Source organism: Pelobates fuscus, chromosome 2 (assembly GCF_036172605.1).
Source record: "Pelobates fuscus isolate aPelFus1 chromosome 2, aPelFus1.pri, whole genome shotgun sequence".
Taxonomy (NCBI): Eukaryota; Metazoa; Chordata; class Amphibia; order Anura; family Pelobatidae; genus Pelobates; species Pelobates fuscus.
Window position 1 is genome coordinate 154667396 of NC_086318.1, and position 26801 is coordinate 154694196.

The 26801-nt window shown below is 43.6% G+C and overlaps 1 protein-coding gene across 3 annotated transcripts in view; it reads right to left on the reverse strand.

Moving 5' to 3' along the window:
* The window catches only part of ARMC9 (armadillo repeat containing 9), a 163822-nt gene that overhangs the window by 71361 nt on the left and 65660 nt on the right, over window positions 1-26801 (reverse strand). For 2 of the 3 annotated variants that reach the window (XM_063442855.1, XM_063442854.1), the window contains exon 10: window positions 20195-20230. The exons of the other annotated variant lie outside the window; for it this stretch is intronic. In XM_063442855.1, the coding sequence (XP_063298925.1) occupies window positions 20195-20230 (36 nt within the window). The remainder of the gene's footprint in view (window positions 1-20194; window positions 20231-26801) is intronic. 3 annotated transcript variants of the gene reach the window in all.

A 26801-nucleotide genomic window follows, 5' to 3' on the forward strand; every position in this document is an offset into this window, starting at 1 on the left:
CATAATATGCCAAGTTTCTGCCTCTAAAAATGCCACGATATACCAAAATGATGCCTCTAAATTTTCCATGATATGCCTCTTTCATGCATCTAAAACTGGCTGCCATAAAGTGCCAAGTTTAGGCATCTAAAACGGATTGCCTTGATGTGCCAATTTTATGCCTCTAAAACAGATTGCCATGGTGTGCCAATTTTATCCATCTAAAGCGGATTGCAATGGTGTGCCAAATGTATGCCTCTAAAGCGGATTGCCATGGTGTGCCAATTTTATGCATTTAAAACTGGTTGCGTTGTTGTGCCAATTGTATGCCTCTATAGCTGTGTGCCAATTGTAAGCTGATTGCCATGGTGACAATTTTATGCTTCTATAACTGATAGCCATTGTGTGCCAATGTTATGTATCTAAAGCTGATTACCATGGTCTGCCAATTGTATGCCTCTAGAACTGCTTGCCATGCTGTGCCAATTTTATGCATCTAAAAATGATTGCCATGGTTTGCCAATTTTGTGCCTCTAAAGCTGATTTTGGTGATGTGACAATTTTATGCATCTAAAATGGATTGCCATGGTGTCAATTTATGCCTCTAAAGTAGATTGCCATGTTGTGCCATTTTTTTGCCTCTAAAGCTGCCATGGTGTGCCAAGTTTGTTCATTTTGAAAATAAGCATTAAAAGCGAGTGGGTCTCGAAAAATTATCGTTTTCAAAAGTGGGAAGCCCTGCCTTAGACTAAATCTCCTTTCTTCCAAGTCTAAACGCGTCCTATGTATAGCCTTATTTGTGAATAGATTTCCATGGGCCCTTTGGGGCACCATTTCTCTAAACTGAAAGAGGTTTAAATTTGTTAACCTTTCTTTATAACTAAAATGTTCTATATAGTCTTTGCACTTTTAGTGCCATAATATCCTTCTTTAGAACAGTTGCCCAAAATTGCACAGCATATTCAAGATGTGGTATTACCAGTGAGGCAGTTAAGGCAAGTCATTACTGTGACTGGCTACCAGGGCGATCAATCAACCTGGGGGACAATCTACTAATCCTACACAGTTAGGGTTAATGTTCAGGTTATGGTTACTATTACAGTTAGGGTTAGGTTTAAGGGAGGGTATAAGTAGCATAGTGTGATGTGAGTCAGTAGGGGGATACAGATAATGTTGCTACCAAATAGTGTATCTGGCCAACTCAAGGCATTTTAAAATTAGGGCACCTCTGTAATGGGACCCTAAAAATTGCCTCAAAACCTAGCTAAATATTGCTGTGCTTGGCGTTGACAGAATAGTGGTGTTCTTGGTAGTGACAGAATAGTCACTGCCTTAACAGTAGTGGGACATACATGGTTTGCGAAATCAATGGTATGTAAAAATGGTTTTGTAAAATCCACCCAAAAAATTAAATATACCCAGCTTGGTCGGTGACATTATAGTTAAATGAAAGGTTATAGTTATAGTTACAAAATACCCTACTGGGGCTACTTTCTACAAACACATACTTTTGTGTTCTGCAACTGATATTAAAGTTATAGTTTCAGCAAGGTTTAGTTTTATTATTTATCTTTTAACATGTGATTGTGGTCTACAATACGTGGGAAGAACCAGAAGGCCACTGAAAATAAGATTAGGCGAACATATTCGTAACATTAGAAACAAAGTTTTAAATCACAGTGTCGGCTCATAAGGGTAGAATTTGTACCCTTATAGAGGCTGATTGATGGTGGTCACAAATTCCCAAATATCCTGGCTTGCGACTCTACCAGCTTTACATACATTGGCATTCACCTTCAAACATAAGCATGCTAAATGGCTTGTTAGCAAAAACACTGCAAAACAGAACTGAAGTGGAATTACATGGACCTCTTGCAGAGAAAATATGACACAAAAGCCACCAACCCTGGGGAGAAAATGCCAGTCCAGAAACAGTCATCATTCTGTAATGAAGTACCAATTTGCACCCAGTGTCCTAAATCAGCACCTTGCTACTCAAAACACGTCAGTTTTCTACCTTGATCTGTTTGATCTGACTGGTAATGCCACGTGTGCCATAATAATAATACGGTTCCAGGTTTACTATAAATCCTGCTTTCAATTTTCAGAACAATAACTTTATAAAGTATAAATATATACCGGTAGTAATTTCTTGTGGTGCTACGTGGTAGTACAAATATAGTTTCTTATGACAGAGCCACTAAGATTAAATTCAGGATAATGTAATCTGGCAGAGCCAGAACAGGTTCCAGCGACCTATTGTGTACTATGAATAAGAGACCGTGATTAAGCAACAGTCTGTATTTCAAACATGAAACATTTAAAGTGCACTGCCTCAGAATGTGATGGTGAAGTAGGTAAATTAACCCTCCAACCTCTGTCTTTTACGGTGTAAAACTGTAAGATGTGGTGTGAATAAAAGGTTTACCTGCTGAATCCCTGCCAAACGTAAACGAATAGGGTGAATTGGCAGGTAAAAAACAATTTAGTATTAAACCTGTTCTGTGTAATCATGTGTGACTCACAGGCTGACTCCATTGTTTCATAGAAACAATTTATGGCCAACACAAAAGAAAGATTTGTCTGAAAGATCTGGGCTACTAAAGTTTCCAGGTGTTGCCCAATAATTAGATATTTTACAAAAAAAAGATACATCAGTAAAGCATACTGGGTGAGACTACTGGAATGCCCATATCCAAAACATCACCACGCAAATAAAATAATAAACAGTTTTTTTGCTTAAAATACCAAATAAATCAAACGTTACAATTGCAGCCCATGAGGATCTCATCAAAGTTTATGTAAAACTAGGCTTTTTTTCATGCTATGAGCAAGTACCAGTATTTTTACAGTTAAAGGGACACTATAGTCACCTGAACAACTACAGCTTAATGTATTTGTTCAGGTGAGATCTATAGCTCCCTGCAGGCAATCTAATGTAAACACTGTATTTTCAGAGAAAATACAGTGTTTACATTGGTTGATAGGAATACCTCCAGTGGCCGTCACTCAGACAGCCACCCGAGGGACTTCCTATCATGCAGGGCCCTAAAAAGGCCCTGTACACGTCAGACGTATTAAGATACGTCTGACGTGTGCAGGAGAGAGAAGGCACTGTGTGGGCGCCTTCTCTCTCCAGCCTGTCCGCAGAGGAGAGGGGACGGGCAAAGACCGCGAGCTGAGCTGTCACTTAGCTCAGCTCGCGCACACCGCGCGCATGCGCGGTAGTGCGCTCAGGACTTCAGAGTATGTGCACAAGGGAGCAATGACGCTTCCAAATGGAAGCGTCTGATTGCTCCCTGCTCGCGCCCGCCTATTTCGTCATTTTGACGAAATAGGGGGCACGGCTTCACGAGGCTCCCGGCGCTGGAACCAGGTGAGTAAAAGACTCTGCCTGGAGAGTCCCTTTAATATTAGCATTCTTTGTACACGACCTAGAGCAGGCATACCTTTGGCATGCCAGATGTTTTGGACTACACCTCCCATAATGCCAGCATTATGGGGGATGTAGTTCACAACATCTGCAGTGCCGAAGGTTGCCTATCCCTGACCTAGAGTCTAGACCTATAAACATACTCTGTGCTAAGTATTTAATATTTTTTTTTTAACAAAAACCTTTATATTAAGTCATGAAAATGTGCTGCTCTTTGTACACTGTACATTCCTACTGCCAAATATACATAAATAATAAAAGTTTAAAAAATATGCTGTCAATCACCAGGGCTTTGGTGTTACTTCCATAAGCTCTGCCTAGACAATGAAGTCGGAAACATTTGTTGTTCATCATGTACAACAGAAAACATTTTATAAAAAACGTTTTTTGATAAAAGTTTCATTATTTGAGCACAAAAAAACCCTTACATTTGCAAAGGAGAGGCAAAAAGGGTGTAGTTATGATTTTAAACAAATTATTTTTTAACCCCTTAAAGGACCACTCTAGTGCCAGGAAAGCATACTCGTTTTCCTGGCACTAGAGTGCCCTGAGGGTGCCCCCACCCTCAGGGACCCCCTCCCGCCCGGCTCTGGAAAGGGGAAAGGGGTTAAATCTTACCTTTTTCCAGCGCTGGGCGGAGAGATTTCCTCCTGCTCTCCTCCTCCGATCCGCCTCTTCTCCTCCCCGTCGGCTGAATGCTCACGCGCGGCAAGAGCTGCGCGCGCATTCAGCCGGTCACATAGGAAAGCATTCATAATGCTTTCCTATGGACGCTGGCGTGCTCTCACTGTGAAAATCACAGTGAGAAGCACGCAAGCGCCTCTAGCGGCTGTCAATGAGACAGCCACTAGAGGACATAGGGGGAAGGCTTAACCCATTCATAAACATAGCAGTTTCTCTGAAACTGCTATGTTTATGAAAAAATGGGTTAACCCTAGAAGGACCTGGCACCCAGACCACCTCATTAAGCTGAAGTGGTCTGGGTGCCTAGAGTGGTCCTTTAAGGACTGGACTGTTTTTGCGATGTTGTACATTTGCGACCAGGCCAGACAGTCGCATCCCGTGTGAGCTCAGGCACTTAAGCAGTGGCGTACATATAGGGAGAAAAGGCAGTGTTTACATTGCCTCCAGGGACACCTCCAAGTGGCCACTCCTTAGATGGCCACTGGAGGTGCTTCCTGGGTCAGTGCTGCCAAAAAAGCAGCCCCGACGTTCAGTGTACCCGCACTCTGCATGGAGACGCTGGATTTTACTCATAGAGATGCATTGATTCTGCTATGTTTACATCGCAGGGTTAATCCAGCCTTCAGTGGCTGTATTCCTGACAGCTGCTAGAGGCACTTCTGCGACACTGGATGCGAAAATCGCATTCGGCATGCAGAACGTCCATAGGAAACCATTGAGAAATGCTCTCCTATTAACTGTTTGAATGCGCACGCAGCTCTTGCCACGCATGCGCATTCCGCTCCATTCGGGGAGGAGAGGTCACCAGCGCCGAGTGAGCCCGGCACTGGATTAAGGTAAGCGGCTGAAGTGGCTTTAACCCCTTCAGCCCAGCGGGAGGGGGACCTGGAGGGTGGGGGGACCTAAGGGTTATATAGTGTCAGGAAAATGAGTGTTTTCCTGACACTATATTAATCCTTTAATAATAATTATTAAATTTTATATTTTGTGTGTCAAGTTTACTAAAGATTTTATTAATTAGGACAGATTATGTTCGTCTGTTTTTTCTATTCATGTTTGTGTTCCTGGCCCTATAGTGTTCCTTTAAATCGGAAAACATTTTTGTGGTATAGATTAGATTCGAAAATGTGTTTTTAAAGGGACAGTATAGTCACCAAATCAACTTTAGCTTAATGAAACAGTTTTGGTGTATAGATCATGCCCCTGCAGTTTTACTGCTCAAATCTCTGCCATTAAGGAGTTAAATCACTTTGTTTATTCAGCCCTAGTTATACCTCCCTGCATGTGACTTGCACAGCCTTCCTAAAAACGTCCTGTAAAGAGAGATCTAATGTTTATACTTCCTTTATTGGAAATTCTGTTAAATTTAAAATATCTTACCTCCTGCTCTGTTAATAGCTTACTAGACATTACATTACATGACCTTCTTGTGTGTGATTAAAGTTCAATTTACAGAACAGGAGATAAAAACTTTTACATCTGATTAAAAACGAAACAATTTTTTTCATGTAGACTGTCAGTCAGGGGAGGTGTGGTTAGGGCTTTCATAAACAGAAACAAAAGTGATTTAACTCTTAAATTGCAGTGAATTGAACAGTGAAACTTAAGAGGTATGAGCTATACACCAAAACTGCTTCATTAAGTAAGGTTGTTTTGGTGACTATTGTGTTCCTTTAAGTCATTTGGGTGTTTTAAAGTTAATAGGGTTAAGAAGTATGAATTCTCATGAATTTCAAATTAATTCAATGCGAATTTTACATTTAAAGTCAAATTAGATGAACTGAAAAAAAAATGCTCCCAGTCAGCTATGCTTCCAGATTGTATATTTTTGCCTTAAATTTGAAATTCACTTTGAACTTCATAAATAACCCTGTAACTGTTGGTGGCTCCATTACTCCTCAAGGACACAGCTTCAATTTGCTTGTTTTGTACGCAAAGGGACACTACACCCAGACCACTTCAATGAGATGAAGTGGTCTGGGTGCCTATGGTGTCCATGTCCCCTTAACCCTGCAAAGTAAAGAATTGCAGTTTCAGAGAAAATGCAATGTTTCCATTGCAGGATTAAGACAACTTCAAGTGGCTGTCTTTCGAGGTCTTCAAAATCCCCATAGGAAAGCACTGATTTAATGCTTTGCTATGTGGAATGTCTTATGCGTGCTTAGGCTCTGGGGAGAGGGTTTTGTTTTCATTATCCTGCCAAGTTAGTTTCTCGGGTAGAGAGGGCTACCATTATCCTGTTTATCAACTTGCTAACTGCAAGTTTGGTGTTATATCGGTAACGGTGGAATGTAGTCTTTGTTACCGTTTACAGGAACTTTGTATATATGTTACTCATATTACTGCTGCTAGTTACTTGTTTTCAAATACTAAAAACTATACCATATTAGTGACTTTGTAGTTTTATACAGAGACCTTTTATAAGATATCCAAGTGGTTAGCCCTGCTCCCTATGTCAGATTGCCCATGCTTTATGTGGGGTGCAGTGACCTGAGCTAATAAAGAACCATCTATGTTGCGCACCCACTTTATTACATTTTAGGTTAGAATATGACCAAAGGAGATTGTTCAGGATAATGGTTAGAACTCACTGAACAATTGCAGTTTTAAGATAGTTTTGCTTTGTTCTTTAACCCCTTAAGGACACATGTGTGACATGTCATGATTCCCTTTTATTCCAGAAGTTTGGTCCTTAAGGGGTTAAACATTTGGAGTACATATCTATGGATCCAATTTTCTATCTGCTTTTAAAAAGAGCTAATTTACTTCCAGGGCAGCACTTTACCACTAAATGTGGGATAGTGCTTACTTATTTTATGATTACACTTTTTCAGGGTTAAGCCCATGGACTATCCTGGTGTGTGCTACTAGTGTCCTGATTCTAGTACCTGTCCATTTTAGCTAGAATGCTAACTCTTCCTGTAACACTAACTATTGACACAAACTAATTAAAATAGTTAACATGGAACGTGGAAGTTCACTAACGGCAATTAAAAAGCGGAGTGCTGGGGGGGCGTGGCCTGGACGAGCATGGTGCAGGACGCTCAGTAAATCAGCTCCGCACCCCTGGCCGAAATTAAGCTCAAAAACAGCATTAACACGGGTACTAATGGTCCGAACAAAGAAGCACCTAGCCCCGGAGACATCGGGGACCAACTCCCCGAGGAGATACACAGGCCCGATGGACGATTTTGTAGCTACACCGTCGGATTCCAGGGAACCGCAGCATGCGGCCAAGATGGCGCCCACATCGCCAAGCTCAGTGAGCACAGGAGAAATGCTGACGGGAGACACCCAGGCAAGTGATTTTGCCCTCATCAGAACTGAACTTACCCGGATCTCTGCCAACATGCTCTCCAAAGCTGACAAGGGAGCCATAGTTCAGGAACTGCGCACAGCGCTTCGAGAGGAACTGGCTGGCCTCCGCACGGACCTTACCACGCTGGAACACCGCGTAGACGAAATGGAGACGGCGGTACAAGGTAGTGAGGACCAACACAGGGCCACGGAAGTAGCTGTGACAAGGCAAGGAAACATGCTCCTCGCCATCCGCAGGCAGGTGGAAGACCTAGAGAACAGAAGCAGACGCAATAACATCAGGGTCCGCGGCCTGCCTGAGGAGGGTAATGTACCGCTTCACACCTCGCTGACCGATCTCTTCCGGCAGATCCTGGGAACACAAGCCCCAGCCACCATACATTTTGAGCGGGCGCATAGAGCCCTGGGTCCAGCAAGGCAAGACGGGAACCCACGAGACGTGGTCTGCTGCATAGCCACGCCAGGACTCCGAGATAACATAATGGCGGCCGCGAGAGCGCTCCCTGCCATCAACTACCAGGGAGCGGAAATTTCCCTATATCAAGACTTATCCAGCCTGACGCTCGATGCCAGGAGAGCCCTCCGCCCTGTGACGAATGCACTAAGGGAAAAGAGAATCCAATATCGCTGGGGGTTCCCCTTTAGCCTGCAGGCGAGGCATGGCAACGCTTGGCTTACGGCCCGCTGGCCGGAAGATGTTCCGAGACTCCAACGGACGCTAGGCCTCCCTCAAGTAAGGGTTCGAAACTGGATCCTCGACGAAGCCGCTGCCACCAGGAGAGACCCGCTGGCTCCTGTCAGACCACCCGACACCGCGCCTGGCCGCATAGGGCAACCACAACGGAGAGGAGGCCCTGAGGGCCCTGAAGAGTAAAGTAGTCGGACCCTGACCTGGACATGGGGACTGGTGAGTGCTTACAGTGTTTTGGGGGATTAAGGGGTCCTACCGTGAATGGAGTTTGCAGAGGATTATTGAGGGGTGGGGAGACTCTTTGCAGGTTTATTGGGGAGGGGGACGGGACCTGTGAGGCAGAACCCAGAGACTCAAAGCAGGGACATAGCAGGCAGGGGAAGGGTCTGAGTTTGGAGCGACCTTGTCCGCAGGCTGTACCCCTCAACCCAGGCCGAAGCCAGCAGCCGTATTGTGTAGCTCCAATCCCCGGGGCAGGCAGTTTGGGTGGGGGGCTGCAGGGGGGAGGGGGGACAATCAATGTTTTATGAGACTAGGGATTGGGGCATGTAAGACGCACAGACCCCCAGGCTTCACAGAGATAAACACGGCTGTGTGAACGAGAAGAACTGACAGCTGCCCCGACCACCTTTATTACGGGATGGGCGTCCCCTCACCTCCCGGGCTGGCCGGGGTCATTTATCCGCATGAGGACCTCTACTTATAACGGATGCTCTGGGGGAGCAAAGTGTGGGACACGGGGCCCTGGGGGGTGGGGGCGGGGGGAGCTAAGTTTACTAATGTTGTTGCTAGTTTGAATGTTTTTGGTATAACGTGCAGAACCGCCCAGTCCCCCGCTTAAGCAGTCTTTGGATGTCTATAGGACCCCCTACCACACATGGACGGTTATGGAGAGGAGGTGACGTAGATGAGGGAATGTGTTACCGAACCAGGCCCTGTCATCTAGGGATACCCCGGAAGTTGCCCCCGTGAGACCCCCGGACGATGGCTGCCCCTGACACCCCCCCCCCAGGCGACAACTTGGAAATGCACCCCACCCCCGCCAGGGGACATACTAATAAGGGAGACGGGCCACACTGTGAGGGCAGGCTGACAGGGTTTGCTAAAGCAAGTAATAGATACACTGACCGTCCCCCTCGCCGACTCCGGGCGGAGGGCACTCCCCCCCCAGCCAAACGACAACCTGGTGGATGGACCCGACCCCTGGGACACTGTTAGTCGCCCACCATCACCCGACAAATCCGACTATAAAATGTCTATACGGACCACATGCCTCCCGTGTCACTTACGCTCCCTCGGCCAGGGGGGAGGAACATTGATCACTTCCCCTAGGGACACGACACTAGTGATAATTACACCCTGATAGAAAGGGCTTAATACCCTGTAGTAGGATCTCTTAGTCCGCAGACAGGTATCATAACCACACCTAAGAGATCTCTGCAAACACATACCATACTCGTATACTGAACACTGTACCAGAGCCTAAAGGGCTACGTACCCCACTGACGGGCACCCCCTACCACTGGTGGGTGCAAGCCGGACTCTACCCACATAGAGACCCTGCACGACACCACCACCACAGGTGCCAAGTCTTTGTGAACCTGCTTCGAGCAGCTCACACTCCTTCCCTCTCTTCCCCTCCCTGACCCCCCTCCCCCCCCAACCCCACCCCGGGAATGGTGGGGACGGGGTTCGCTCCCGCTCCCCTCCGTGTCTGGTCGAACAATGCCCGGGGCCTGAACATCCCGGAAAGGAGGTCTCATCTCCTACGCTCCCTATGGACAGAACGGGTGTCTGTGGCGTTCCTCCAAGAGACCCACTTTCGAGGCACAGATGGACCAAGCCTGAAGGACGCGAGATACCCGGTGGGATTCTTCGCTAATCACCACACTGCCAAGAAGGCTGGGGTAGCGATCCTGTTTGCTAGTACGATTCCGTTTGAATGCACAGCGACCAAAGCGGACGAAATGGGGAGATATCTCTTCATAAAGGGCAAAATTGCGGACAACACCTACACCTTCGCTAGCCTATATGCACCAAACGCCCGACAATCTGGTTTCCTCCGCAAAACGTTGCGCAAACTTGAACTGTTCAGGGAAGGTTTCCTTATTGTAGCAGGTGATCTGAATGCCGCCCTGGAACCGAGAATAGATACCTCAAAGGGAACGAGCTCCCTCCCGTCTCGGGACCTCCACGAGATCCGTAGAGCGCTCCAGGACTCGGGACTCATGGACAGCTGGAGGGTCCTACACCCGGACGAGAGGGATTTCACCTATTACTCGACGGCCCATAAGTCGTATAGCAGACTGGACTACATCTGCGTTGCCAGAGAACTACTGCCTCTGCTGCTAACGGCTGAGATCCGGCCCATGGGATGGTCGGACCACTCCCCAATAACGGCGACAATCAAGTCCCCTCTATTTCGACCCAGAGAGCGACACTGGCGGATGAACAAGTCCATCCTTACTGATGATCTGGTTACAGCCGAACTCCGTTCGACACTGACAAGATTCTTCGAGGAGAATGAAACCCCGGAAATCCCAGCACTGACAATATGGGAATCTCATAAATGTGTGATCCGAGGAGAGCTGATCAGAATATGTACTCATAGACAGAAACAACAGCGAATGCGAATCGAGGACCTAACGTCCCGGATCGCGGCCCTGGAAACTGCACACAAAAACACCCAATCAGAGGAAAACTATAAGGCACTACTAGACGCCAGAGGCGCACTGAGGGACATCCTACAACAGAAACTCCAATTTACGATACGCAAATCGCAGCGCTTTTTTTATGAATACTCAAATAAATGCGATCGACTCCTGGCCAGGATGCTGCAAAAGCAACGTCGTAAGTACCAAATTACGAAAATACAGCATAGAACCCATGGGGTAACTCAGCTCCCAGATAGGATCACAGAAGCATTCCATAGCTTCTACAGTGACCTGTATAACTTACCACCTAAGGACGGAGATAGAGACCACCATCGGCAAGAGGAACGAATAAGTAGCTACCTACAACGCCACGTCACGGAAACCTTAAGCGAGGAGGTGGCAGACAGTCTGGAAGCCCCGATCACTCTCGAGGAACTTCAGGCGGCATTAAAGGGCTGTAAACTGAATAAGGCTCCTGGGCCGGACGGTCTACCGCTCCGTTACTTCAAAGAATTTGGAGAAGTGCTCTTACCCAAGCTTCTCATTGGCCTCAATTCCATATTAGACGGCGCAACCCTACCCAGAGATGCCCTTACGGCAACAATTGCGATAATCCACAAGGAGGGTAAGGACCCCACTAATTGCGCAAGTTACCGGCCAATCTCGCTCCTGAATGCTGATTTAAAACTATTCACGAAAATCCTGGCGACTCGAATGAAAGGAGTGGTGCCTGCTTTGGTCCACCCGGACCAGGTGGGGTTCATTCCAGGTCGGGAGGCGAGAGACAACACCACAAGGGCCCTAAATGTCATCCATGCGGCACGGAGCTCCAGGCTGAGGGTCCTCCTCCTTTCCACAGACGCGGAGAAGGCCTTTGATCGGGTGGATTGGCGATTCATGTTGGCAACTCTCCGTGCGATGGGTTTTGGACCCCACCTCATAACGTGGATAGCGTCGCTATATACGATTCCTTCCGCTAGGATCCGAGTTAATGGAGCTCTGTCGGACCCAGTGCGGATCCACAACGGTACGAGACAGGGATGCCCACTGTCCCCCCTCCTGTTTGCCCTCTCCCTGGAGCCGTTCCTGGGGGCGGTCAGACGGGATGGGGGTATCAGGGGGTTTACCCTGGGAGGCCAGGAGCATAAGGTGGCCGCATATGCAGATGATATGTTATTCTTCGTCAGCGAACCCCTGGCCACTCTACCGAACCTCCTGAGGGCCTTCGATGAATACGGGCAGGTCTCCAATATGAAGTTGAACACTGATAAATCGGAAGCCCTACCCGTTACAACTGGAGAGGAGATGACAACTCATCTCAAGACCCAATATGCATTCAAGTGGTGCCCCGTTAAAATCAAGTATCTGGGGATCTGGCTGTCCACCGACCTAACTCGGATGTATGCCCACAACTTCGAACCCATGATCCACAGACTACGGTCGGACATGATGCACTGGTCGGGTCTATGTGTCTCCTGGTTTGGCAGGATGAACGCAATAAAAATGAATCTCCTGCCACGACTATTGTACCTGTTCCAGGCCATCCCCATAGGCATACCTCAGACTTTCTTCAAATCTATGGACACAGCCATTACCAAGTTTGTGTGGCAATCTAGGACCCCCAGACTGAAAAAGCAACACCTGCGCCTACCCAAGGCCCAAGGGGGAGTGGGGCTCCCCTCACTCTTAGACTACTACAGGGCAACCCACCTCCAACGCATAGTGGATTGGCACGTACCCAAATCCGATAAGAGATGGATACAAATGGAGAAGACTCAGATGGCTGGAACGCTACCGGCTGCGGTTTGGCTTGGGGACCCCCTAAGGAGCGTACACCTACGTGGCCACCCGCTCATTGGGGCAACCCTACGAACCTGGTATCGCATCAGGATCACCCTCACGCTTACCACCACACCAGGCCCACTAACGCCGATAACGCATAATCCGGAACTGGCGGGCGGCCTATCACCACAGGACATCGCGACCTTCGGCCTCTCGGAGTGGACGTATATGCGACAATGGTGTGGAGAGGACGGGATGAAACAACTCCAGGATCTGATGCCGGAACGTACCCCTACGGGACTAGACAGGTTCAGGTACTTCCAAACCAAAACATACTACCTAGCCCAACAGGGGAGGCGACTATTCCATAGAGCCCTCACGGAATTTGAACAAATATGTAAGAAATGTGCACATCTATGTAGAGGAATCTCGATCCTCTATGCAATGCTTCTGTCACCACAACAGCCGATACGCCTCACTCATGTGACGCGCTGGGAGGAGAGCACGGGTGTACAGTTGTCGGACCCCCAATGGACTAAAATCCACATCCTAACGCACCAGAGCTCCCTCTGCTCCAAACAGCAGGAGCTCAATTTTAAACTACTGACCAACTGGTACAGAACTCCTGCAAGGATCCACAGGATGATACCATCGGTTCCTGCAACCTGCTGGCGCTGCGGTGGAGAAGACGGCACGGACCTACACATCTGGTGGTCCTGCAGAAGCGTAGCCCCGTACTGGCAACAGATACACCAGCGGATCACAGACATCATAGACCCGGATCTACCGTTCCAACCACTACCGATACTCCTGCACCACACGCCGGTATCCGTATCGAAGTACAAAAAATCGCTGACTAAACATCTGTTGAACGCCGCCAAATCTCTCATCCCTATGAAATGGAAGACAGTGACGGTGCCTTCTGCACAAGAATGGATGGCCAAAGTGGAGGAGATCCGCGGGATGGAACAGCTGACAGCATCACTACACGGAACCACAGAACGCTATCTTCAAACCTGGACACCCTGGCTAATGTACATATCTGGAAGGTAGCCGGGGTAAATGCCACCCTACGGCGAACAGTGTAGATAGGTTGAGCGACAATAGGAGATATTAAGCTCCTCCGAACGGAATGGGAAACCCGGGCTCGCTTGGCTGACTGGACGGGGAGAACTGGGGATGTAGCCCCGACCGCCATCACCCCGAGTGGAGAACCCCCCCCCTTTCCCAACCACCCCCCCCTTTCTTTCATTTCCCACCCTTACTTATGTACATAGAAACCCACATACACCACGGTTAACCAGACCTATGGTAACCAACAATTGTATGCATAGCTGAGTTCCACGCACAACATAGTCCACAATGCATATGACTAAGGATGCGCAAATATCTCAGGCGCCAGGAAACCGCACACAGATGGACGAGGGCGCACAGGCTGAAACGGAGAGGCATGTCGAGTTCTTAGACCCCTAGGTCCGCAGAAATTTGGTAAACCAATATTTGTGCCGCACCAAATGGGCACTAGACGCCCGAGACATAGACAGTGACCCATCAGAAGCAGGACTACACCCACAGATACTAACACCTGACAAATAAGACCCCTTGTGACGCACTGAATTAGACTCCCATACCCCGGGAACAAAATCCCCACCCCGTGGATAGAGTACAGAGACTGAAGGCGAGGTGGCAGGACCTGACTTACCCAGAACAACTTCACTGTTTGTAGAAAAGGTACTCTCCAAACCCATGAGTAATGGATCCTCTTTTTCAATATAGAAATGTGTGGAGGTATTAACACCAATACGGACTAGAGTTGTTTGCCGAATGATTGCTATGTTCCAGTACACCACGATAAAGGGCTCACTCCCCATGCTCACACCATAATCTAGCAGTAGTATACAGGTTCCATACCACACTGGGGGGTAATGGGCTCATTCCAGCACACACATGAGACATAGAAACAAACTCACAAAAGGTAGATACGCCTGCTGACCGAAGACAGGGAATCACGATACATACTCTGAATGTACACCTTATCCCAGAGAGGGAGAACGGACACGGGAAGTGGGCCCGGTAAACTGGAACCTTAGGGGATTGATGTATGACTTTTCTTGTGGGGATGTCCCAACTCCAGCTAGTAATGTCGAGCGGTGATAGAAAAGGATACGAATGACGGCTGTACAAAAGTATTATTATCATAGTTGCATACAGTGTAACATGTTGTATATTGAGATTGCATAATTACCTGTTCACTATGTAGAATTTGAACAAGCATAATTTAAAACGTGAAATTTCATGTATTCCCCCCTCCTCCTTTTTCTTTTATTCTGTACCCCTTGAAAACTTCTTAATAAAGAAAGATTGACTATAAAAAGCGGAGTGCTGAGTTCATTTGTAGCCCAAGCTGAGAGAGGGCAGCTCCAGGTATCAATACCTAGGATTTTCCAGTAACCAGCAGAAAAATGATCATTACTGGTAAAGCTCTGGATGATGGAATTATTCTGTCACTTGTTTTTAAGAGGCTAGAATTCCTCTTTAACAGGATTGTAATCACCAAAACAAGTGTTTAACATAAGGTACAGGACCCTTTTCCAACTAATCAATAATGATAATTATGCTGCTACAAAGTGTTAAAGACTGTGATTGAGATCAAATCAAAATTGTTAAAGGTCTCATAGACAGCATTTAGCATGATAATAAACACAGAATATGCTGTAATTTTCATACACGTCTCTCATTTTGAGAACATTAGAATAGGTGTAGTATGTAGTAGAGGATGATGTCAATGCATGACCATAAATGGCATGCATCAGTTAATGAAGCGTCTTCGGCTTAAAGGAAAAATGTCCCTTCTCAGGAATTTACTGCATTTTATCTCTTTGTAAATGTGATCACCATCCTGATAGACATACTAATTATTAACAATCCTCTACATTTCAACACAGATTAATTAAATATATATGATGCAATCATATTTACCCAAGATAAGCTGGGTAAATGAACTAAAGGATAAATCTGCTGCTGAAAATTCATGTTCCAAAAACCCCCCAAAAAATAACATTTCATTCAATTATTTTTCAGAGGGCATCTTAAACATTAATTGCTACACAAATCATAAGTGCTGACAAAAGCTCACATTGTACAAGAGGAATTGTCATTTTAATAAAAGGCTATTGTATTGTATTTAAATCTGACATACAATTAGTACAAGCCAGCAATATTTTTCTAGCTATTTAGTTATAGAGAACTACGAAAGTAAAAGGCTTTCAATTCTCAAAGGTCAGTCACATGATAAAGTATGTGTTCCTTTAAATTAAACTATTCATCTGATAACATGTGCACGTTCATGATCAGTTCATGGAGAAGAAAAAAAAAAAAATCATTCTGTGGATAAATCTGCATTGACTGTTCAACTCCAACATATTCTCAAGTTCTTGTACAGAACTTCTTTCATGATAAAGAGGCAGATATTACCATTTGCCTACTGGAACAGAGAAGCATGGCCTGACACTCATATCCTTTCTGTCCATGGAATGCACTGCCCGCAGGCAGCGGCTAGTGAACAGACACACTGGGAGAGTAGAACTTCATCTGGGATGCATGGCCTATAGAGAGCCTACAGGAGGAATTCATTTATTTTCCTAAAATAAGCAATCTTTCATTGCAAAATTTCAAGGTACAAACGGACTAGAAATAATACTGTAAAAAAAAAAAACTTAATAGTTTTAAAAAAAAATAAAGCTAATTTTAGAAAACTGCCATATCGTCTTAACATTAACCCCTTAATGACACAACTTGTGGAATAAAGGGGAATCATGACGGAATATATCCGTCGTCTGTCCTTAGGGGGTTAAAGGTAAACTGTAAGCACTATAGCCATTACATCTCATTGAAATCGGTATAGTGCCTGGAGTTCCCTCTCACTGTCCCTCCATTCAGTTCTAAACCATTTTCATGCAGTTTATCACTAAGTAAGGGCCCTTGGCCACCCCACCCCCTACTGGAGGTTTACACCCTTCCTTCAAGCCATAGCACACATGGGTACTGTGACAGGTTTAAAGCAGTCAGAAGACATTCTTAGCCAATCACAGTTCCCCATTGCTAGTCAGGCTAATGCTTTCTTGTTCACCCAAGTAGCACATAACGGAGTGACTGCTGGGAACAAAAAAACTGTTTTGAAGGAAGTGCAGATCCAGAGGACTTCAGACACTATAAACATTTCAGTGAGATGGAGCAGTTAATGTCTACAGTGTCCCTTTAAGGATATAAAAGAGCAGTAACAAAGAGACTCTAAACCCTGCTATTTTGCCAGAATAAAGGTAAAATATTAAGCTGAGGTTGTCTGGGGCTGTCAGTGTTCCAAACAGATAGTTCAATTGCAGCCTGACCTCTAACAGTTTAGTTACCATTGCATCCAAGTAAGGAAGGCTTCCACATAAACTGTATAAAAACAACTGGACAGTGGAGCCGAGTTTGGCAGTCATGCCGAATAGAAGAAGGCAGTAAGACGTGTTTTCAAGCTATTTTAACAAACGTTTTTGTATTTTAGCCTCAATCTTAACCTAGGCTGAATGGGACTCCGAGATGGAATCTTACCTTCTGTCTGGGCCTTCATATGACTAGCAGAACCCAGGGCCTAGCTGACTAGGCTGACAGGAGAAACATCCAATGTCCTGCTTGATTTCAGTACTTGTTGCTGCACAGATATATCCATAGTTCCCATTTCCCCCGCCCCTCACGGATCGTCAAGGGTTATCTCAGTCCTCACCAATGTGAACTTCAAGCCTATACAGCTCACTTAAAAAATTAAAGAGTGTACAGTGTTGTTGAAGATGGCTGTGTTTTGTATCACAGACGAGTCAGTAAGGAGTTGGAACACTGAAGAGACACTTGACATTTGACAACTATTTGCATTTTTCTGGGCAAGAATATGCATAGAGGAGAAAACATTTCCTTAGCCACCCACCCATTAGGCGACCCGCTCATTCCGCTCAGAGACCTAACCAAGCAACATTATGTTTATTTTTGTTTATCTTTAAAAAAAACAAAGAGCGCATTTGATTCAATGCTCAAATCTTCCTGTATATGGTGTTCTATGTACTATACACTTAATTTAAAAAATATGGACATCACAAGCTACTTTTAAATCTCGCAAGTGCTCTGAAACAGTCAGCTGAAGAGGAACAAGATGTAAATCAGTTTAAACTTTGATGGTGCAATGAGCATGCATGTATGTTTACAACACCATGAAGGGAATACTCAAGTATGCATGCACACATGTGCTATTCCAGTAAGAGATGTCCTATTATGTAGGCATGGGCAAAATCGAGGCAACAGGATCTGGAAGCGATGCAAAGCTTATAGCTACAGCATTACAGCTACCACTGCCTCACTTAAATGAAAAGATATCTGCTCAGTAGTTACATGAAGATCAATCTTAATGACCATAATAAACGTTAAACTAATACAAATATGTTTATTAAATATTTATTAAATGTCTTAAAGAAACACGCCGGGCACCATTACTACTTCCTCTGTATTACCGGTCAGTGTTAAACGGTTTCACTTCAGTGAAGTAGCAAAATATATAAAAGGCAATAATGTATGCAATGTGATCTAATCTCACGTTACGATTTTAAATAGGCATGATAAGAAAAATAAATTAAATACGGTATGTTTTTCTTATTTAAAAGATACATTTAAAATATGTTGATTCTGATTTGATTTCTCCAGTTTAGCAGCCACTTTAGCCACATGCATTGTATATGATGTAGAAATTGCAGCAGTAAGACAGAATGGACAGAACAAGAAAAAATACATAACTTTCTCTCAATGTTTTTGTATGAAACCCATATACATCTACTGAGTACAGCAATACATTACATATTTTTTTGGAAGTTAGAGAGAAGAACATGGGTCATCTACATGACAGTTTCCAGAATTGCATTTGCTCACTTAAGACACAAAATAGGATTCATATATGTAAATACTGTATACCTGGTGTTTCATTCACAGAATGTTCAACAATTGACAATGTTAATTTTGCAATTTTGCATAGAAAGAGAATTGAGGTTATGCTCAGCATTGACAACACTAATGTTATGGTGGTGGACAGATGATTTGTACACAGATTAAGCAGCCACAAACTAATGTAAGCATTCAGGATCCCTCAGATCTCATCTTCATGCATGTTATGGTGTGGTTAAGCAAAGAAAAGCAACACAGTTTCGTTGTTTTATAGGTGCCCAAAAGGGAAACTACAACTTCTATTGCAGTTAGCGATTCTAACGGTTAGCGCATCATGGAAGCTGAAGTTCTACAATATCTGACAATCTTCCTTTGGGCTACTACATGCCCTCCACAAGGGGTAATCAACCTTTTATTACCTACCGCCCACATGTGTCTTTTTTGATGGTAAGATTTCCTTACAGCTCACCGGTGCCACATTGACTCAATTTTGTAGTGCAGGTGCAAATTTTTTTTTTTTTTTTTTTAAAAAGGATGGTTTCTTAAAAAATATGTACTTAAATGAATCCTTTTATTTCTTTTCTGAAACATGGGTTCTAAATTTGTTGCACAATTTAACAACTGCTTTTACTCTTGCCACGTTCTGCCCTCCACTCCACTGCAAACAGCGCTTTATTTTTTAAAATTTTTACTTTTATTGCAAACACCCACAACAACACTGTATTAGGTGGACATTTTTATTATGTGTCACCATAAAAAGACATTCCCCTTTTCTATTTTTTTTTCATTGTTCTATTCTCTTTTTTCCTTTCCCTTCCTTCTTATCTTTTCTTCATCCTTATTGCAATCACCAACAGGAAGGCTGAACAAGAACTAGTCCACTTTATTATTGGCAAAAAAAATTCTATTCTATTCTCTCCTCCTTCCTTTACTTATTTTTCTTCTCCCCCCCCCCCCCCTTTCTTTTATTTTATGTTAAGTAAAGCATGTAAACAGATTTAACAGAACTAAGCTTGTCAATGGAAAATAACAGAACTTAGTTTGCTAAAGTTCAATATCAGCCGCTCTAAATGCCACGCTTCTTTCTGTCCCTGCTTTCACATCATGTGCATCAGCTCCCCTCCTCTTCTGACACGTTACATCATCAAGCCCTCATCCGTCCCTAACAGGAGTGCAGCCGCACGTGCCCTTCCTTTTAGCCACCGAGAGAGATTTAGTAAACAGAGGAGTTCATGCATTGCAGGTTGGACATTTTTGTGAGGTCTCTCTCAATGGCTGGAGGCCGGGACGAGCCTGAGCTGAGCACGTGGTTGTGGGGTAGAACTAAGGGTTGTGGATAAAACCCACCACCACGAAAGCTTGAATCGCCCACGAGTTGACTTACACTGCCCTACACGATTAGGTTCCCCCATGGTACTGCTCTTTACCTATACCATCAAAACTCGAAAAAGTGAATTATTGCATGCTGCAACACCATACACAAAGGACAATTTACATGCAGATTTCTGACCAAAGACTGGCAGTCTTGAACAATTTCTCGGTATGGAAAATGTTATAAGACAAAAGGCACTTTAGGATGTAAATGATTGGGTTTTAACCAGTGTTTCTAAGACCAGGCTTATGGGATGGAAAACTGGATGATAGCAGGATGCAGCAAGCAAAGGATGCAGATACATCACCACTTACATTTTCTGCATTGCACGGGCTTACACTGTGGCATCCCTGCATTGGGACACAGGTACACCAGGAAATAAAAATAAAGAACAGAGGTTAGGCAAACTTAAAGAGAGGAAATAGATAACGGGGGGGGGGGGGGAATAAAGAATAAAATCAGTACAGCAAAAACAACATTGTGTCTCCAGTCTGTAACCCTTTGTTACAGGTTGCTGGCAGGATAAATACATACAATCATGGAATAAAGATAGTACACCCACTTTGACTTCTATGGTTTTACATATCGGGGTATAGTAACAATCATCTGCTCTTTTACAGGTCTTGATTAAGAAAATACAATGTCAGATGAACAACTACAACACATGACCTATTTGACCTATTACACCGTTAAAAAAAACAAAATGACAAAGCCATGTGTGGAAAAACTAAATACACCTTAACCCTTAAGGACTTGTCTTTCACTTAATGACAACAGCATTTTTTGCTGTTTGTGTTCAACTGCAATTTGCATTTTACTAATTTATTGCACCGACGCATATTATATACCGTTTTTTAAAGGACAGAAAGGGCTTTAATTTGATGTAACACATATATATATAAATGCTTATTTACTATAGAAAAAATACAGAAAAATGCAAAAAAAAAAGGAATTTTTTTTTTTTTACAGTTTTTGCAATAATAATGTGTGCACAATTAGTGCAGGTTAAGGAAAGTAATTAAAAATAAATTAATTTAGTTGTTCTGATTTACAGAATATATAATGTGTCTGGGATTTTAAGTTTTTTTTGGTAGTTACAGGTCACAAAGCACAAGGAGTAAAATAAACTTTTAATGTGGAGCGATTTTAGAATTTGGTATGTTTGTCTTGTAAGCTTAATAGCCATAAAAGAAAACAAAATTGCCACACAAAAGTATATATTTATATAAATTAGACATCACAGGCTATTTACCTAAGGTTGTTTTGACACTTTCTACGTAGCCATTTCACGCCAACCTCTGCTAAATATTGGAGTAAAATTTTTTTGGGGGGGGGGTTTTGGCACACAAACTTATAACAAAGAACTTCTGTGTAGATGTGTATTTTGTAAAGTTGCCCAGACTTTTTGATAAGTGGTTGTGGTGTTTCGGACCTGGGCCGTCAATTTGGCTTATTAATTTTTTTAAACTTTCTTAAAACATTTTTTTTTACAGATTTAACATTTTTCTAAGCTTTTTTTTTTTACCGTTAAACCCTAACTAGCAGTAAGCAGCACGAACAGTAAATTCCCCATTTTCCCATAACTCCCACCCACCCCAGCTAGCAAAATATTTAATTATACAATATTTAAATTAGTTAATGAAACAAATTGAACCCCTGAGGGTTAAAAAATAAATAAAAGTTTATAGTCAGGGGTTAAAAAAAAAAAAAATTACATCACAGTATAATACTGTGATCTGTATTTTGATCACTGAAGGCAGTGATCGACTGGCAGGGAAGGGGTTAATTTTTATTTGGACTGGGTAAAAGGGGGTGTGTTTTTTTATTTTTTACTTAAACGTTATTAAAACTTTTTTTTTTTTTTTTTTTTAAACTTTATTTTTGTATGAAAGATCATTTTGAAAAAATTACAATACCATACGTGTCAGAGTAGTGGCATTTGACATACAGGATGAGTTAGTCTCAATGATAACAACATGTCGTTTTACATTCGGTATGACAATTTGTTACTAGTTGGAACGGTGATCTTTCAGTTTCGTTATTATATAACTCGGAGAAAAAATACCAGCGGTGAGCATTTCAACAAACTTTCTATAATGAACAGCCTGTGGTGGCTTATGGTCATGTAGAGTATGTGGGATGGGACTTTTTTGCTAAGCACGTTAATGTGATCCCCGTCTAGTGTCGGAGGTCTGTTGTGTGATCCCTTGTGGTGAGTTCTGCGTTCGTGTCCCTTCCCGTGTACGGAAAGAAGAAAGAGTAGAGAACAGTGGTGAGAAGAGGATAGTAAGAGGGGGGGGGAGTATTTAAGAGGAAGATGAAGGGATAGAGGGAGGTATAGAAGGGGGGGGGGGGTGCGCCGGTGTGGTACAGAGTGCGGCTATGCCTCGAGTCCTTTTCCTGTTTCTCAGTGGGGTGGTCTGGGGTGGGTCAGGCGTACTCGCTATTTACCCAAGGTTCCCACATCCTTTCAAATTTGGACGTGGTACCCCGAACTCTAGCTGTGAGGTTGTCCATCAGGTAGACTTCTTCAATATTGGATATGACCCGTTTAATTGGCGGCATATCTATCTTAAGCCACGATTGAGCTAAGGCTCTCCTAGCTGCTAACGTCAGTTTTTGTATTAACCTCAGTTCCCTATTTGTCCAGTTGTCTATTTGTCTGTTTAATAAGTATGTCCAAGGGTTGAGCTCCGGGGCTCTCTGAAATATTTTCTCAATAATGTTGTATATTTGCTTCCAAAAAATTTGTACCTTAGGGCATTCCCACCACATGTGGAGGTAGGTGCCCCTGTGGCCACACCCCCTCCAACAGTCATCAGATGGAGTTTGTTTCATGTGGAATAGTTTGACCGGGGTGGTGTACCATCTAAGCATTGTTTTGAGGGATTGTTCTTGAAGAGTTACGCTGATGGATACTGAGTTGTTGGCCTCCCATATGTCCCTCCATTCCACCCCCTCCAGTACTTCTCCTAATTCCCTTTCCCATGTGTCTGTGTATGTCAATGTGCCCCATTCCTCAGTTTCGGAGCTAATGTGCCCATATAACGTGGATATTAGGCTCTGTGGAGTTGCTTCGCGAAGGCACATCCTCTCAAAAAAGGTCAGAGGACCCTTGCCCGCTTTTTGTATTTGGGGGTGCTGTATGTAGTCCCGTAGTTGTAGGTAGCGGAAAAAATCCGCTGGTGTAAGGTGTGCTTTCTGTTTGAGGTGTTCGAATGATATGACCTCGTTATTTTTAAACATATGACATATTCTTTGTAGTCCCACGTTTTCGAGATTTGCGAACTCTCTGGGTGCCATACCAGGGGGGAAGGCCCTATTTCTCAACAGGGGTGTTAATGGGGATGGTGATGATGCCAATTTGTATTTGTGTGCCGATAGGTCCCAGATTCGTAGGGAGTTCAGTATTGCGGGGCAGTCGGTTCTCAGGATGGGTCTATCATCCCTAGATACCCACATGTGATATTGGGGCAGGTCGGGGCCAGTAAGGAGGGACTCCAGATCTACCCATCTCCTCATGTCTAGGGGCGCGTGCCACATAGCCACCTGTGCGAGCTGTGCCGCCAAATAATAAAAATATAAATGTGGCAATCCTAACCCCCCCCCCTCTGTTTCTGCCTGTATAATATATTTCGGGATATTCTATGGCGTCGGTTTTGCCACACGAATTCCCCTATGGCCTTTTGCAGTGGGGCTAAATCTGATTTAAGGAGTTTAACAGGTAGTGCTTGGAAAAGGAACAGGATACGGGGTAGTATGTTCATTTTGATAGCATGAATACAGCCTATCCAGGATATGGGTTTATCTATCCATTTCTCCATGTCCCGCCTCAGGGTGTGCATGAGTGGTGTGTAATTTTGTTGGAATAATTTGGTCAGGTCTCGGGTTAGGTGAATCCCCAGATACTTTATTTGGTCTCTTTCTATGGGGATATTAAAGGTTGCTCCTAGTGCCGCCGTGTCCTCCGCAGACAGGCCCATCGGCATGGCGCTAGATTTCCCTAGGTTGGCCTTGAATCCCGAGAACGCTCCGAATTTAGTTAGGACCTCTTGCAGGGCTCGCATGGAGTCAAGTGGGTTTGTAAGTGTCAGCAGGACGTCGTCGGCGTATGCATTAAAACTTTTTTTAACTTAATTTTTAACTTTTTAAAGCTTATTTGAAAACTTTTTTTAACATTAACCCCTAGTTAGCCTAACACCAAATCCCCCAATTCCCCACTAACTTCCACCACCCCCAGCTAGTTAAATATATAATTTAAAAATACTTAAATTAATAAAAATTAATTTAACCCCTGAGGGTTAAAAAAAAAATATATAAGGATTAACCCTCAGGGGTTATTAAAAAAAAAAAAAAAAAAAAAAAAAAATCGGATCATAGTAAAATGCAATCCCTGCCAATTGATCACTGTAGTCAGTGAGCAATTGGCAGGGAAGGGGTTAATTTTTTATTAAAAGGGGTAAAGGGGGGTGGGATTTTAAACCAACTTTATATTTTTTTTCTAACAGGAACAAGATCAGTGAAGATCCGTCTCCCTGCACTTCACAGTGAACCCGGAAGTGCAGGGAGGCGGAAGGTGAGTATACTAAGCACATGTGCTCGCTCTGACATGCTGTCAGAGCAAGCACATGTGCTGGGGCAGCGCGATCCGGTGCTCCCGTTCTGCCTTTAATACAGAGGCAGACCGGAGCACCATTAACCCCGCGATCGCCGCAATTGCGATGATCTGGGGTTCATTTTACCGCGTGACGGACGAGGTCCGACACTCGTCGTTAAGGGTTTCCCCTGAGTGACGGACCTCATCTGTCACTCGTCATTAGGGGGTTAAGATTCAATAGCTTGTAGAACTACCTTGAAGTAATTGTTTTCTGTATGAATTTATCGGTCTCTCACATTGTTGTGGAGAAATTTTGGCCCATTCTTCTTTACAATGTTGCTTCAGTTCATAGAGGTTCACTGGCATTTGTTTATGCACAGCTCTCTAAAGGTCCTGCTACAGCATTTCAATCGGGTTGAGGTCTAAATTTTGCATGGGTGATTGCAACACCTGGATTATTTTCTTTTTTCAGCCATTCTGTTGTAGATTTGCTGATGTGCTTGGGGTCATTGTCCTGTTGCGTGAGCCAATTTTGACCAAGCTTTAGCTGTCAATGGTCTCACATTTGAGTCTAGAATACTTTGGTACACAGAAGAGTTCAGACTCGACTCAATGACTGCAAGGCTCCCAGGTCTTGTGGCTGCAAAACAAGCCCAAATCATCACCCCCTCCACCACTGTGCTTGACAGTTGATGTGAGGTCTTTGTGCTGATATGCTGTGTTTGGCTTTCACACTGTGAATTATGGCCAAACATCTCCATTTTGATCTTGTTTGTCCAAAGGACATTGTTCCAAAAGTCCAGTGGTTTGTTCAGATGCAACTTTGCAAACCTAAGCTGTGCTGCAATGTTCTTGTTAGAGAGAAGAGGCTTTCTCCTGGCAACCCTTTCCAAACAAACCATACTTGTTCATTCTTTTTCCAATTGTACTGTCATGAACTTTAACATTTAACATGTTAACTGAGGCCTGTAGAGTCTGAAATGTAACTCTTGGGTTTTTTGCAATTTCTCTCAGCATTGCACAGAACCTTGACGTGAATTTTCTGTGACAAGAAAGAGGGATAGTGTACCAAAAGGGGGAGGCTGGGCTATGTAACTAATGTATAGGTACACCTAATCAATCCTGATAAAGATAAATAATCAATGTAATATTATAAACATATTTTCATATCAAATATAATGTGTGCTGTGTACAAACAAAAAAGTGAGAAACTCTAACGAAGAAGATAAGAAGAAAAAAATATATCTAATAAGTCCTAAATAGGAAAATAATTGATCTAGATATATGATCGTTACCATGTGGGGTAATTGATCATGATAACTAATAGGGTGATTTTCCTATAAAAGGATCAAATAAAATTGTATCACAGATATCACGAGTGTATTAAGGGCACACGTCTATGCCGAATATATTACTCAATAGATATGTGCCTGGGAATAGTAGATCCTGTTGGGATCGGTATAAAGTCGCTATGAACTCACAGCAACTTACAGCCCTAAATAATGCTTACTGCCTATAACAAATTAGTTAGATAAAGAGGTGATATCACTAGCAAAAGTAGGATACAGTTTCGGCCAAGTTCCACAATGGACTCCAACTCCCATGGGCGGCAGACATAGGTCTATTAACCCCTTCAGGACGGAGTCAGTAGTAAACGTTCTGATCAAAACAAAATGTAAACAAAAACTGGAATTTGCGCTATATGCCTGTCCAACCGTAATTCACCACTTTCATATTAAGTGCACCCACACTTATTATATATCATTTTGTTCAGGAGAGACAGGGCTTTACTTTCTCATGGACTATTCATATATGAAACAGAATTTATTATGAATAAAATGAAAAAAAACTGTGAGAAATTAAGTTTTTGTTTTTTTTAAATTGTGGTTCTGTCTGACATTTTCGCTGTAAATGTTATAATACTGTTAGCTTTTACTGCAATAAAATGCACATATTTGTATTCAGCAAAGTCTCACAAGTACAACAGCAGCTCCCATTAACAGGTTTTACAGTGTTTTGGAAAGTTACAGGGTCAAATATAGCACATTCCATTTTTCACATTGAAATTTGCCAGACTGGTTAAGTTACATTTGATACCGTGTGGTAGCCCAGGAATGAGAATTATCCCCATGATGGCATACTAAGTGGCTACTAAAAAAAAGACTGGGTTGTCTACTTTTACAAATGGTATGCCATCATGGGGGTAATTCTCATTCCTGGGCTACCATACGATCTCAAAGGCAACATTACATCTATTTCTGTTAGAAATAGGAGTGGTGTTCCAGGTTAAGACCTATTTGAATCCATGGTTTACCATATCAAGT